Below are 14008 nucleotides of genomic sequence, written 5' to 3'. Positions count from 1 at the left end.
GCAACCCCGAGCTTTGAGACAATTCTTTTCTTCGAAATAACGCTCGGAACAGATTTGGTAAGCTACAACATTAAGTTGAAAAGCCGTGTACCGTCTCAGAGGTCCGATTAACTCACTGAGGTTCTGGATAGCGCTCAGGATTTCGTCTCACCCATATTCTCTGAGTTCAGCCCACTCCATGCTGTACATATTGCTTATCCGCCCAAGTGAAGACTAGCTATAGACTTTACTCAGGCTACCGGTTTAATGTCCACGTTCTTCTTGAAAACATTCGTGGGATCGTATTTCGCCTTCAACTTGGTGAGCCGCTCGTAGTTCGGACCGTACACAACCTCTGGGCCAGAACCATTGCCTACACGAGTCAGCACTCGACCCGTTTGGCAGGGTCAATGATAACTCACCATCATAATTCACATACTCAAAGTTCTCTCTCCCCTCGTCCGCCTTGCCCGGCTCGTTCACCACGGCGGCAATCCTCCTCCCCCACCGCCTCACCGCCTCGTCGTGCTCTTCGCCCTCCCACGCACACATGATGGCACACTGCAGCCTCCCACTGCGATGCGGCATGGCCATTGCATCCACGGCCGGCTCACATATCTTGTCCGGATTCATATTCTCAAACGCGACCAAGCTCCTCGCCGCGGCCGGGACTTCCCTCACAAACGCCTGAAACTCGTCCATCGTCTTCAAAAACTTGGCCTCGTCCAACGGCCGCGGGAACGAGGCGCCCTTGATCGACTTCCTCCCGCCGCGCGGGGCGGCAGCCGCCAGCACGCCGTTGACGGCGCTATACGGCATCGCGGCCGTGGTGTCGAGCAAGGGGCCGGACTCGAGCAGCGGTGCGAGGACGCGGCGCGCCTCGGCCTCGGGCCCGCAGTGGAAGACGACGGCGGTGACGGCGACGGCGTTGTCGCTGTCGGGGCTGCCGGGCGGCACCATGAGGGCGGCGTGGACGACCGTCTTGCCGTCGGTGCCGCTGGCGACGCAGGTGGCGTTGACGAAGGCGACGAGGGCGGGCGCGAAGCCGGGCGGCCACGCCAGCATGCCCATGAAGACGGCGGGCGGGACGGGGTGCGCGCGGTAGGTGAAGCTCGTGGCGACGCCGAAGGCGGCGCCCGCGCCGCGCGCCGCCCAGAAGAGGTCCGCGTGCGAGGTGGCAGACGCGGTGACGAAGGCGCCAGACGCGAGCACGAGGTCGACGGCGAGCAGGTTGTCGACGGTCAGGCCGTGCAGGCCCGACAGGAAGCCGTAGCCGCCGCCCAAGGTCAGGCCGCCGATGCCCGTGTGGTTGACGGTGCCGCCGACGGTGGCGAGGCAGTGCGGGGCGCCGGCGGCGTCGACGTCGGCCCAGGTGCAGCCGCCTTGGGCGGTTATGGTGCGGGCGTCGGGGTCGACGGTGACGCGGCGCATCTTGGCCAGGTCGATGACGAGGCCCGAGGTGATGGACGAGTCGCCGCTGGTCGAGTGCTGGCCGCCGCTGACGACGAGCGGCATGCCGTGCGCGGTGCAGAGCTGCACCGTTGTCGACACTTCGGCCGCGGTGGTGGGGTAGACGACGATGGCCTGCGGTGGTGGGGTTGATGGAATGCATGATAGAACACGTGACAGGTCTTGGTGCTTACCGCTTCCTTTACCGATGCTTCCGACCACCGCTCGATGCTCTTCCGGTAGTTGGCGGATTGTGGCGTGACGACCTCGACATCCTTGAGCGCGGAGCGGAGCTCGCTGACCAGGTCGTGAGATCCCATGGTGTGTGTGCGTATGTAGTTAGGAGAGGGAGATGGAGGGAACCTGAAGGCTCATAAATACCGAGTGAGAAGCGGAAGGATTCATGGTGGGGCACTAGTGCTGATAGGTAACTCTCCGCATAAGCTTACCCCGGCAGTGCTGCGATCGACATTATGTAAGCCGGTCTCGCCCAAATAGAGACCGATCCGATTTAGGCTTATGCTGAGTCACTCAGCCAAGCTACTGTAGAGTCCTGTAATGGAATTTCGGTGTGTGCAATAACAAGAGCTTATTGTTGAGCCCCTTTCTCGCGGCAGCTTGGAATTGCCCACAACAACCCCCCTAAGACATAACATCCTATTGCACTTAAAACAATGTACGACACAGCACTTGCTTTCAGTGCTGGCTAAAGGCCTTATATTGTCTGACACCTGACATATCCTTAGTCGGACCTGCTAAGTATCAGCCGAGCTGACCATCCGGGATATCATAGGCAGCTTCTGTAGATAGGCGATGACGCCAAAATACGGCAACTTTCAATCAGATCACGATGCGAAAAGGATACAATCTAGGTTACGCGTGTGACTTGAGAGCGAAACTTTTATGCCTTGGCTCCAAAACAGTAGCGGTACGCGTTCAAACACGAAGTTCGTAACGTGCCACATTAGACTCAATACATGGCAAACAATGGGCTCATGAAGCCCCACTTAGCCTACTAGGATCCAGCCAACTGAAAAATCGATAAGCCTGGTTGTTGTAGAGGCGGGTGTAGATGAAATGAGACTTACTGTTGGCACAGGTTTCTAAACAGTATAGCCTCCTCAGGCTTGTACAGGGAAGCGCAGCCAGGCAGCGAGGGGTTTGTAGATAACAAGGGTGAGTTGAGGCGTATCGTTCGCTATCTTAACGTAGGATTGCGAAATGAGGTCGCCTCGACGTTGAAACTTTCGCATGACGTTTCGCAGCTCACATAGTCATGGAATAGTCTAGAACATAGACTTGGACTGGTTTTGCGTACAACTCCAAAGCCATGTTCGGACAGCAAGGCATAATTAGGCAGCAGGATTAAGCATTGCGAAGACTCATCGTCATTAGGCCGGCGTTTAGTACCTCGTATCTGATTCGTGGCGCACTTCAAGCCACGCCGTTCTTTACCGCGCGCACGCAAGCACATGGCGGTCCACCTGCCCGAATCGGATGGGTACCGAATCCTTCCCGCCTATTTTCCGCCAACCAGTGCACATGTAGCACCAACTCCGATGGCTAGACCTCAACACCATTGGCTCAACTCGAACACCGTATGTAAGCCGGAATTCGCCAAATTCATCTGCCCTCTCCATCTACCGCTCCTTTCCCGCCACGATGTAACCCCGGCCCCGCCGCAAACAGGCAGCACCGCACATAAATATAACGCCATCTCCACACCACCCGGCAAACACCCACAGCATCAAACGAACCATCCGCCCCGCCATCATCCAACTCCGCCCCCTCAACCACACCCAAACGACAAGGGAAAAAAAAAAAAAGAAACCCACCCACCCACCATGCCAGCCGCCACCCCCCACCACACCCTCCACCCCGTCACGCCCTCCGACACCCCCGCCCTCATGGCCGTCGGCGCCGCCGCCTTCGAGCACGACCTCCTCCGCCTCGCGACCTGGCCGGCGCTCTCTCCCACCGCGCCGCCCTCCGCCCACGCCGCCGAATACGAGTTCCGGCGGCGGCGCCAGCTCAAGCGGCTGGCCACGCCGGGCGTCGTCATGCACAAGGTGCTGGCGGACGACGGCACCAGCGTCGCGGGCTTCTCGGCGTGGGTGGCGCCGAAGAAGAGTGAAGACGCGGCGGCGCAGCTGCAGGGTGGTAGCACCGTTGCTGAGGCGGTGAATCCGGGGGGCGAGGTGCCTGAGGGTGCGAACAGGGCGATTTTTGAGGCGCAGCCGCGGCTGATGGAGGAGGCGAAGAGGAGGGTTTTGGGGGAGAGGTCGGATTTCTGGTGTGAGTGTGACATTCCTATCTGTGCCTGATGCCTGGTGCCTGGGCTGGCTGGCGTGGGTGTGGGCCGGTTTGGAGCGCGGAGAGAGTGCTGATGTTGTGCTGCTTGGTGTAGATTTGACGTCCCTGGCGACGCATCCGGATCATCAGGGGAAAGGGGTGGGAGCGGCGCTTGTGCGGTGGGGGATCGAGCAGGGAGAGAGGGACGGCGTGCCGGTGTATTTGGAGGCGACGCCGGATGGGTATTTCTTGTATAAGAAGTTGGGGTTTGAGCAGGTGGATGAGATTGATGTGTCGGAGCTTGTTCCAAACTGCGGGAGTTATAAGATAGTCTGCATGCTGAAGAGGCCAAGTTCGGAGACGCAGACGCAGACGCAGTAGTATGAGGCGGAGGGGGCACGGAGACATGCACAGAGCTCCCTCTTTGAGTTGTTCTTGAGAGGCTTTTTTGAACATCTTCCGTCTCGCTCATACTGAAGACACGATTAAGACAGAGCTGGTGGGGATGTTATCGAGACTAGAGTGGTCAGAAATAGACGGAGTGATCGACGCACTTTTTGCAAATCCACATATTTAGTTTGAAAATTAAGCTTCGCTGCGTGCATCACCATCGACGCTGTAACACTATTTGAAAGCTACGAGCAAGCATAAACTCAGGCTTCCACGTTAACATGTAAAGTCTCTGGGCTTGACCTTATTTTAATAGCTACTGCCTGCTTGTAGATGTAGCGGCTGCTGGAACTTCTATTAGTAAGTCTTACGGCTATGTGGTGAAGTATATAGAAATCTTGCTGGGAAGGGGATACTGGGATCAAGTAAATATCTGTTAATCTAGTCCAATCAGCATGCTTTGGGTTGCGTCGAAGCTACTAGTTAGGAGTTAGTCCGTTACGTGGTTGAAAGTGAACCCGGTATCCAGGTAAATTAAAGCGTTGCATATTCGGAGCTCTGCTCCCTTCCACTGCCCTTGCCAAAGGACCAGATCTTTTACAATCAACGGCGTTATAGCTATCCTTTCACACCCGAGTAGCAGCGTACTAAAACAGTACCGAAAGTCGCGGGACGATATATTCCAATGGCTGTGTAATATAGCTCTGTGGTTTTATATGCGGGAATACCCTGTACGGGTTTGATCTAATGTAGTTCATATCATGGCGTTCATCGGGATGCCAGGGATGTGCGGTGAATTGTTGAAGGCGGTTAAGGGCTCAGGATAAAGGATAGGGGCGAAGGTAAATTTGAAGTATTCCAGGTTGAGAAGAAAATGGCATTTGAGGCGTGGAATGTTTGGTGGACAAAGAGGATGTAAAGTTTGGTGGACGGACGGGACGGACGAGAAGGAGGCCATAACGGGAGAAGTGGAAACCGCGTGTGCATGTCTTTCTTTGGATTAGCGTAGCAAATTCTTGCTGTATCCGGTCTAGCTTGGTCCGACTCTTGCTCCGCCCGCACTGGCTGGGGGATGCCGACAGATTAATCACCTTGCTTATCAGCACTATGGATGACATTGCACGAGACGATTCTCGCAATGAGAGTTCTTGACTCGACGGGAAATATAGATGGCTCGGGCTGTGCAAATCTACCAATCAATTGCAATCCTGGGGAGATTCCAGCACCATGACGTGTCATTAATGTTGACGACGACGGTTATCCAGTTCTGGTGCCATGCAGTGTGCAGGCAAGGGCGGGAAAGTATTGGGGTTAGATCTGCAATCAGGTGAGTCGGCTCTATTGGAGCGAAGGAGGTACGGGAGGGACAATGTCAATGTTGTGTGGTGAAGGGGCGTGCGGCGAAGATTGCCGAGATCGAGGATCTGAGTTTTCTCTCGCGAGATAGGCTACAATCAAGGAGGTGGATAAGCATGTAAAGGATGACAACTTAAGCCCAATCCCCTTTGGCCGTCACAACCACACAGAAAGTGCACACGGTGGCATATATATGAAATTGAACTTTCTAATCATAGACCCCTATGTGACGCTACTTCTTTAGACTTTTACTGGCGTCAACGTCTTCGACTTCATCGACGTTGTCAACCTCTACGCCGTCAAACACCTGGTTTGCCCTCCGCTTTTCACGAGTGTGGAGGAACGCAATTACAAGCACAGCGATAACCTGAACAAGATTGTTCGCCATGACCCAGTACCAACCAAACTGTCAAACGTCACTTGTCAGCAAACGTACCGCAAAGATTCCAACAGAATGCGTACCTTGAACCTCGGAGCCTCGGGGGTGGGAAAAGTAACAATATTCAACCCCGCCAAAAGCGCCTGTCCGAAAGCATTCATGCTCGCGACTACCACAGTCCGCTCTTCGGCCGAACCCACAGTCTGCGAGTGCATCGGTCAGCCGCGTTCCAACATGGCAGGTATCACACCCAGACTTACCACTTCACTCGCCCAACTCATAAACAGCGGATTCAGCGCCCCTCCCAGCCCCGCGACGTAAAACGCAAACAACTTCAACCCAACCGGGATATACCACACGGCCATACAGATACTCCCAAACACCATCCACGCGCAAATGACCAACGAGGGCACCCACCTCACCCCCGTCGCATCGGCCCAATAACAGAAGCCCAGCGCGGCCACGATGGACACGGCGCTCTGGCCGGTCGGGATGTTGTTGATCTGGCTGGGCGAGTAGATGTCCGAGTGGGCCTTGAGATACAAGCTGAAGGGCTGGCCGTTCGTGATCATGGCCTGGTTGAAGACGATGTAGAGCAGCACGAAGGCGTACCAGTGCCACGACTTGAAGACAGAAGCCACGACCGACTTGGTGAGGTTGACGGCGGGCGCCTCGTTGCCGTCGGCGGCCAGCCGCGCGCGCGCCATGGCGATCTCGTCGGCCCGCAGCCACCGGCTGGGTGTGGGCGAGTCGGGGCGCGCGGGGAAGACGAGGGCGCCGAAGACGGCGATGGGGATGGTGAGACAGCCGCAGCTGCGGGTGCGTGAGCTTGCAGTGTCTGTGTGAGAGGAGGGGAGCGGGCTTACACGATGAAGAGCCAGCGCCAGCCGGCGAGGCCGTGCACGCCGTTCAGGTTGGTGTAGCATGCGGATTGGAAGTAGCCGGCGAACATGGTGCCGAGCGGGCCGGCGATGTAGAAGAGGGACAGGCGGCGCGAGATCTCGGACCTCTTGTACCAGGACCCGATGCAGTAGATGACGCCCGGGTAGGCGACGGTTTCGAAGACGCCGCTGAAGAAGCGGATCACGTAGACGTGGTCGACTGTGTCGACAAAGGCGGTGGCGAGGGTGAGGCAGCCCCAGATGGCCTCGCAGATGGGGATGAAGATGTTTGGTCTGAGGGAGGGTTTGTCAACATCTCTCATGCCCTGGTCTGGAAGGTCTGTACTTACGAGACTCGTGTGAGGAGGAAATTGGCTGGAATCATCATGGCGCAGTATCCGGCCTGGAAGACTCCAGTCGTGTACTGGAGGTCATTGCCCTCCATGCCGACGTCTTCCTTCATCCCGGTGACGTAGGCATTCTGGAATGCCTGGAGGTCGAGAAACTGAGGGTTTTGTCAGTTGCAGCCGCAGGAACAGTGCAAAGGAGGCGCAAATACCTTGGTGAAGAAAGTGAGGCATCCGAATGTCAGGATCATGAAGTCCTGCTTCAGGAGCAGTCTCCTTTCTTCCTTGGATGCATTCGGGTCATACCATGCCCACTTGTGGTACCAGGGCTGTGGAGAGGTCGACATGTTGGCACGAGAATCACGCGATGAAGGATAATGCGATTGCGTATGGAAAAGGAGGTGGTGCGGACGAGGTGGAGTATTTGACTCGACGGTTATCGGAGCTCCAATCAGTCGGCCTGTGTTTACGCGTCGGCCACCCTATCGTTATCATCGGCTGTCCGGCCCAGCCCCCCAGTTTTAGCCGTCGGGAGCTCCACCTCGACGCTGCACCCCACTCCTCGCAGTCTAGCCATTTGCAGGAGCTCCGCACTGCCTGGCGATAGCGCCAGCACTCGGCTGCGGAGTGCCGAGTTGATGCAGGCGTGTGATCGCTGCTGCCATTGTCCATTCCGTCCTCTACGGTGTGGTCGCCGTTGAGCAATATTAATATGACCTTTGGCCGTCCGTTCCAACACAATTCCAACACAACAACAATCAACATCCATCACCACCTGCAATATCTTCTCAAGTTTCAGACATGGCCACCAGCCACCGCATCCCGAAATTCGTTCCGGCAGAGCCGACCAAGGAGAAGCGTGCGTACAAACGTCCACTCATCCTTATCTTTGCACCTGCTGATAGGTGAATCAGTGGACTGGATCGAACTCGTCAACGTCGACTTTGCCAAGTACGATGACCCCAGCACAAGGAAAGAGCTGGCGCAGGACCTGCTCAAGGCAGTTACCGAGCATGGCTTCCTTACCATTTCCAATCACGGCATCTCGGACGAGCTGTACGAGTCTCAGATGAGCCTCGCCCATGCGGTCATGACTCTGTCTCCGGAGGAGAAGCAGCCGTATGAAGCATCGCCAGAAGAGGATGCGAGTGGTCTGTACGTCGGCTTCAAGCCGTCGGGGGAGCGTGGCATCAAAGGCGGCTTCCACAAAACCGTAAGTCTGGCGTGCACAGTTTCAGACGGCTGAGGTACTGAGTCTTCTCCAAAGCTGGACCACTACAACGTCCTCGTGCACGACCCCCAGAACCACAAGCACCCCGACATCCTGGAGCCGCACATGGACGAAGTGAACCAAACCATGCACATCATCCGCAACAACGTGCTGAAGAAGCTCCTCGTTCTCGTCGCCATGATCCTCGAAGTTCCCGAGGAAGCCGTGCTGCGCACCCACGCCTTCGGCAAAGACAGCACCGAATACCTGCGCTACATGATATACAACCCGCGGACCGAAGAAGACAACCAGCGCTACCGTGACCTCTACCTCGCCGGCCACACCGACTGGGGCACCTTCACTTTCCTCTTCTCTCAACCCATCGCCGCCCTTCAGATCCTCGACAACAACGGCGCGTGGAAATGGGTGCAGTACCTCCCCAACGCGCTCGTCGTCAACGTCGGCGAGGCACTCGAGCTGCTCACTGGAGGCTTCTTCAAGGCGACCATCCACCGCGTCGTCAAGCCACCGCAAGACCAGGCCATGAAGAAGCGCGTCGGTGTCATCTACTTCTCGCGGCCGGTCAACGATGTCCCGCTGCAGCCGATTGAGTCGCCGCTGCTGAAGAGGCTCGGCGCGGACAAGCCGCTGGATCCGGTGGTGTACACGATGCCCGAGTATTTGAATGCGAGAAAGCACGGGTATAAGAGGCTGGACTTCGATAGTGATAGGCCGCGCCAGCTGGGGCTGCACGAAGATCCGTTCCATGGGGAGTATAATGATCCGCAGGGGTTCAAGGCGTTAGGGAAGGAGGCGATCCAGCCGTCAGGGGTGGCTGTTTGAGCGAGGATTCAAGTAGATTGCCTATTGCTATGACCAAACTGATTTTTGAGCCTTTGTCATCCTCGCATGCCTTTGCTCCCAGTGATGATCGTTCGTTGCTGGTTCTGTACCAGAGATTCAAAACACCCAAACGAATGGCAAACGGACTGCTCCAGAGTAAAGAGAATGATTGCTGGTGGTTCAGCGAAGAACGGTGCCCACATCTCAGCGGTCGTTCCATTCCACCGCGACCGATGTGGATCGAGCTCCCCTCTTCGTAGTGAAGCTTGCCACCAGTGGCAAGAGATTGCGGACAAAAGCGACCGATGCGGAGACATGTCGCTCCCAACATCAATTCGAGCGGGGCGCATAAGTCTCTCGTAACAGCCGGAAGGTGTGAGCCCGAAACAGAGCGTCTTGGCTGCGATCGGCACGAGTGTGGTGGACAAAACACCCCTGGGTGGAGCTCCACCTTCGGCCCGTCCACCACGTCCATCCCCGCATTCCGGCGATCCACCCCACCGACCCACCAAACACCCAAACGTCCACTGCTATCTCACGGCACAAGAGCTCAAACACCGAGCCCTGCAGCCCTCGGAGCAGCCACAAAATGCCAACACAAGCATCTCCAACGCCCAACATCCTCTCCCTACCACACCACTAGCCAAGCCCCCCTGCACCCTCCTACCAATCGATCACTTGCACCCTTCAACCAATCATCTCTCCACAGCCAACCACCGCCATGTCTTTCGGCACCCTCTACACGTACCCCAACGCGCCCCGGGCGACAATGTGCCTCTACGTCGCGGCGCTCAACAACATCGACGTCAAGATCGCCGAGGCGTGGCCGATCAAGGTGCGCCCGGACAAGGGCGGCGTCGGCGCCGCCTACCTGTCCAAGTTCCCGACGGGCAAAGTCCCCGCCCTCGAGCGCCCCGACGGCTTCGTCGTGTACGAGTGCATCGCCGTCACGTGGTATCGTGAGTAATCCATCCGTCCCCCTTAGCGGGTTGTTCGAGGCCTGGGAGCTGACTGGATGGGACCGCAGTCGCCAAGCAGAACCCCAACACCACGCTCCTCGGCGCGTCGGTGGAGGACGAGGCGTCCATCCTGCGGTGGTCGTCGTTCGCGAACAGCGAGCTGCTGCCGCCGATCATGGGGTGGATTAATCCCGTGATTGGCAAGGCGGCGACCAGTCCGGAGATTTTGGCCAAGGCGGAGGAGGGGTGCGAGGGCATGTTGGAGGTGGTGGCGAGGGAGCTGAAGGCAGGGAAGAAGTTCCTTGTGGGCGACAAGCTGACGATGGCGGATTTGTTTGTCGTGGCGGCGTTGGCGAGGGGGTATCAGTTTGTGAGTTTGCTCCTTTTCTTTTTCGTTCCTTTCCTTTTTTTGCTGACGGTGGGCGATAGGTTTTTGCAAAGGGGTGGACTGAGAAGCACCCGGAGATTCATGAGTACTACTGGAGGATCAAGTCGGATCCGGTTTATGTCAAGGTGGATGGTGAGCCGTATGTTTTGGCGAATGTGGGAGACAAGCCGCCGGCGTAAGATAGAGTCGAGCGTCTGCTGCCTCGCGCAAGCCAGGATCAGGATGAATATATGACTACACTTCCACGCGAATCATGACTAGACCATTTCTCACATGACGCCACCACACTCCCTCACCCCAGCCGCATACTCGACCGCCCCCGTCAGCGCCTCCTCCACAATCGCCGCCTCCCACCGCCCCACGGGCCAAACACTCCTCTTCATCAGCGCCTCCCTCACCCAGCGCAGATACACCACCTCAGCCTCCAGAACATCCCCGCCGTCCCCTCCCTCCCCAGCCCCGTCCAACCCATCCTCCTTCCCAATCGCCGCCATGATGCTCTGCAGCACGAACCGCGACGGATTATACCGCGCCAACCCCTCGCCCCTGCCCCCCTTCCCCGCCGCCTCCCCCATAGTCAACCGCACAATCCGCCACCCGACCAAACAAATCTTAAACGCCAACAACGTCACAAACGGATTCTCCCCCCGCTCCCGCTCCTGCCCTTCCTCCCCTCCCCCCAACAGCCTCCCCAACCCCCCCTCCAAATCCCTCAGTATGCGAAACACGTCCCGATCCTCATAAACGTCGCGATTCGCCTTCCGGCCCCGCGGCCGCGCCAGGTGGCCCGCGGTGGCGATGGCCGCGGGCAGGTTCGGCTCGACGATGCCGGTCACGAGCAGCGCGTCCGGGTGCGACAGCGTCATCGACGTGTGGTGCAGCGCCACGTGCACAGAGTGCCACAGCGCCTCGAACGGGCCGGCGACGCCGCCACCTCCACTGCCACCACCACCGTTGGTAGGAGTAGCAGCAGTGGCGTCTCGCCCCCCGGCAGCGGCTGCGTCGCCGCGCGTCCCTGTCGCCGTCCTGGCCGGCGCCGGCGGCGGTGGCGGCACCAGCTCTGCGATCGACCGCAGCGCTTGCGATATCTGCCCGTGCTGGGCCTCGGTCAGGATGGACAGCGGGCGTTGGCCGCGGTGGCGGTGGGCGGCGCCGGGTCCGGCGGATGCGCCCGCGGACGCCGGCCGCGAGAGCAGGCACGAGGCGTGGGTCAGCTCGCGGGCGGTCATGTGCAGCTGGGTGACGAGGACGAGGGCGGCGAAGGGCGAGTACCAGAGGAGGCGGAGCGGGGTGGCGGTTGCGTCGTCGGGGGTGGGGTGCTCGGGCGGGGAGGACGCGCTGTTGTGGGCTAGGAGGAGGAGGTCCTGGGTGCTGCCGTGGAGGGAGCCCTCGGACGGCTTGGCCTCGTCGGCGGCGAAGGCGTCGTCGCGCTCGTTGAAGGAGGTGAAGTGGTGGGTGCGGGTGCGGTGCCAGGCGGTGGGGGTGGGCGCGCTCCAGAGGTCGTCGGCCGAGGGGAGGGCGTATTTGATTTCGAGGGCGGAGATTTGCGGGCGCAGGTTGCAGGCGATGGAGAGCTGGGAGTCGAGGAGGTAGATGGAGTAGATGCTTCTGGGTGGGGGTTAGTTCTTCTTCTTTTGGGAAGAGAGTTAGGGTATGGCACACCTCTTGCGGGACTCTTCGCGGATGAAGTCCAGCCATCGTTTTTGGAGTGTTCCTGCGTCGTTCTCGGAGAGGGCGGAGACGGGCGAGGGCGAGGCTGGGGATCCTAGACGGGATGCGTGGCCGTCGTGGGTCATCTGCAGTTCTCTGATGGCGCTGACCAGGGTTTGATGGATGTTCTGGGCTTTGGACAGGAGCGAGTCGTCGCATATGTAGATTCCGTAGGTTTCGAGCAAAACGTATGCCTGGAGCACCCATGTTTCCTGGAATCTGCTGCGGTCTTCCCTGGTCTGGATTATGTCAGTACGAATTTCCTTTTGGTGAGGGGGGATGAAGGTACATACATATTCTTCCAGCTCATAGTATCCATCTTCGAAAAACTTCCTGCTGGCAGCGAATCTGGACTCGGCAGAGCCATACAGAGAACCAATGCATCTGACAGCGGTGAGCAATGGCTTCGGTGCCTTGGCCACTTCGAAAGTAGGTTCATGCATTATCGGCATGGTGGGGTGAAACTTCCGGAAGAAGGCTTCACAATGCTGACAATCTCTGGGCACGCAGTAAGACGAGTGCACTAGCATAGCGTAGGGTGGCTTACGGTGTTACTCGCTTGACTGGCAAAGCATTGAGACCCAGATACAGATCCGCATCGTCAGTGTCCAGAATCTGGGTGGACGGCAGACAAAACTCATCCTCGATGGACTGCCAAGGAACGGCGGGCAAGATCATCTCAATCGAGGGGTGGCAATTCCGGATATGTCGCTTCCTCAGGTCGCTGGGATCTCATATTAGGCCGGCCACTACATATGTGTTGCACACGTGACAGTACCTTCTGGAGAATCGGGCGTCGCATTGCGGGCACGGGTAGGATCGCGAAATGGCGCTGGGATGATCTGGGAAGGGCGATTAGAAATTTTCCCGACTGGCGAGATGACAGAAGATCTCACGAGTCTGAACATGTCGTTTCAAATTCTCCTGTTGGGAGAGACAAAAGTCAGTGCTCGGCGCAGCACTCTCTGGTGTCGGGAGGGCGCGGTACCTGTCGCGTAAAGGGCCGCGAGCAGACGGAGCATTTGAAAGGGCGCACGCAAGATTTGGACATTTGGATGTAGGGAAGATGATGTTTGGTTGTGGTAGGTAATCCGTACTACCTATCGGGGGTGATATTGAGATTGTGCGGGGAGACGCTAGCTGAGATGGCTTATCAGCCTGTCCCCCCACTCTTCGGGTCCGGCAACCGATCGCTCGTCAACACCATTACTTGTGCATCACGGGTAATTGTTTTTCGAGGATGCAACGGTATGCTTAGTCGGAGAGCAAATAGTAAGAAGATGGATTGTCATGCGTCGATGCGATGGCGTCGCGGGCAGAAAGGGAGACAGGGCGGGAGGAAAAGCTGCGAATGGAAATAAAAGGGAGACAGAGAATAACAAGAAGTCGGATCGACAGGCGGACCGGCGGGGCGGGCAGACCAGGGTGGGTTGGCGGAGCGGGGTGGGAAGGCGGGGCGGGAAAGTCCCCGAACCAAGAGGCCGAGTGGATTGCAATCTCACGATCCCCTCAATTTTTACCAGTGTCAAAGTGACGCCGTCTTGTGCTGTCGGGGTGGAGGAGTGGCGAGCGGCGGTTGAAATGGACCGTGTGCCAGGCAGCCGTCAGCTCAGCCACAGGGGCAGCTGGGGGCAGTGCATCCCGCAACCAACGTCGCTCTAGCCAGCGCATGTCGTGAATCCAACACTCTGTCGTCAGCTGCATGCTGCCATCTCCGCAATTCTCCATGGACCTCTACGACCTGGACTCGACTCTTGGCCATATCCCGTTAATGACCCATATTTGTTGCTGCCTTCGAATCCTGTAGGATGAAACGTGTGGAGTT

The 14008-nt window shown here is 57.8% G+C and overlaps 6 protein-coding genes across 6 annotated transcripts; 3 read left to right on the top strand and 3 right to left on the bottom strand.

Moving 5' to 3' along the window:
- Positions 1-230: 230 nt before the first annotated feature.
- Positions 231-1748, bottom strand: BKCO1_37000135 (6-hydroxy-d-nicotine oxidase; the record flags this gene model as incomplete). The annotated part of the gene is made up of 3 exons (XM_020275014.1): positions 231-352; positions 402-1563; positions 1623-1748. The coding sequence occupies 3 exons, from the start codon at positions 1746-1748 to the stop codon at positions 231-233; spliced, it is 1410 nt and encodes a 469-aa protein (XP_020128769.1).
- A 1524-nt stretch (positions 1749-3272) lies between these two features.
- On the top strand, positions 3273-4101 carry BKCO1_37000134 (gnat family; the record flags this gene model as incomplete). The annotated part of the gene is made up of 2 exons (XM_020275013.1): positions 3273-3723; positions 3836-4101. 2 exons carry the CDS (start codon positions 3273-3275, stop codon positions 4099-4101), a joined length of 717 nt encoding a protein of 238 aa, XP_020128768.1.
- Positions 4102-5698: 1597 nt separating this feature from the next.
- Positions 5699-7420, bottom strand: BKCO1_37000133 (major facilitator superfamily transporter; the record flags this gene model as incomplete). Its single annotated transcript, XM_020275012.1, has 6 exons — positions 5699-5872; positions 5929-6048; positions 6106-6658; positions 6712-7020; positions 7077-7231; positions 7286-7420. The coding sequence occupies 6 exons, from the start codon at positions 7418-7420 to the stop codon at positions 5699-5701; spliced, it is 1446 nt and encodes a 481-aa protein (XP_020128771.1).
- A 454-nt stretch (positions 7421-7874) lies between these two features.
- On the top strand, positions 7875-9126 carry BKCO1_37000132 (clavaminate synthase-like protein; the record flags this gene model as incomplete). Its single annotated transcript, XM_020275011.1, has 3 exons — positions 7875-7932; positions 7988-8286; positions 8341-9126. 3 exons carry the CDS (start codon positions 7875-7877, stop codon positions 9124-9126), a joined length of 1143 nt encoding a protein of 380 aa, XP_020128770.1.
- A 721-nt stretch (positions 9127-9847) lies between these two features.
- Positions 9848-10652, top strand: BKCO1_37000131 (elongation factor 1-gamma; the record flags this gene model as incomplete). The annotated part of the gene is made up of 3 exons (XM_020275010.1): positions 9848-10085; positions 10154-10455; positions 10515-10652. The coding sequence occupies 3 exons, from the start codon at positions 9848-9850 to the stop codon at positions 10650-10652; spliced, it is 678 nt and encodes a 225-aa protein (XP_020128773.1).
- Positions 10653-10742: 90 nt separating this feature from the next.
- On the bottom strand, positions 10743-12861 carry BKCO1_37000130 (early growth response protein 1 (egr-1); the record flags this gene model as incomplete). Its single annotated transcript, XM_020275009.1, has 4 exons — positions 10743-12081; positions 12136-12422; positions 12477-12681; positions 12731-12861. The coding sequence occupies 4 exons, from the start codon at positions 12859-12861 to the stop codon at positions 10743-10745; spliced, it is 1962 nt and encodes a 653-aa protein (XP_020128772.1).
- Positions 12862-14008: the final 1147 nt, after the last annotated feature.

Source organism: Diplodia corticola (assembly GCF_001883845.1).
Source record: "Diplodia corticola strain CBS 112549 chromosome Unknown scaffold37, whole genome shotgun sequence".
Taxonomy (NCBI): domain Eukaryota; kingdom Fungi; phylum Ascomycota; class Dothideomycetes; order Botryosphaeriales; family Botryosphaeriaceae; genus Diplodia; species Diplodia corticola.
Note: the sequence above shows the minus strand (reverse complement) of the source record. Positions and strands in the feature narration are given on the sequence as shown.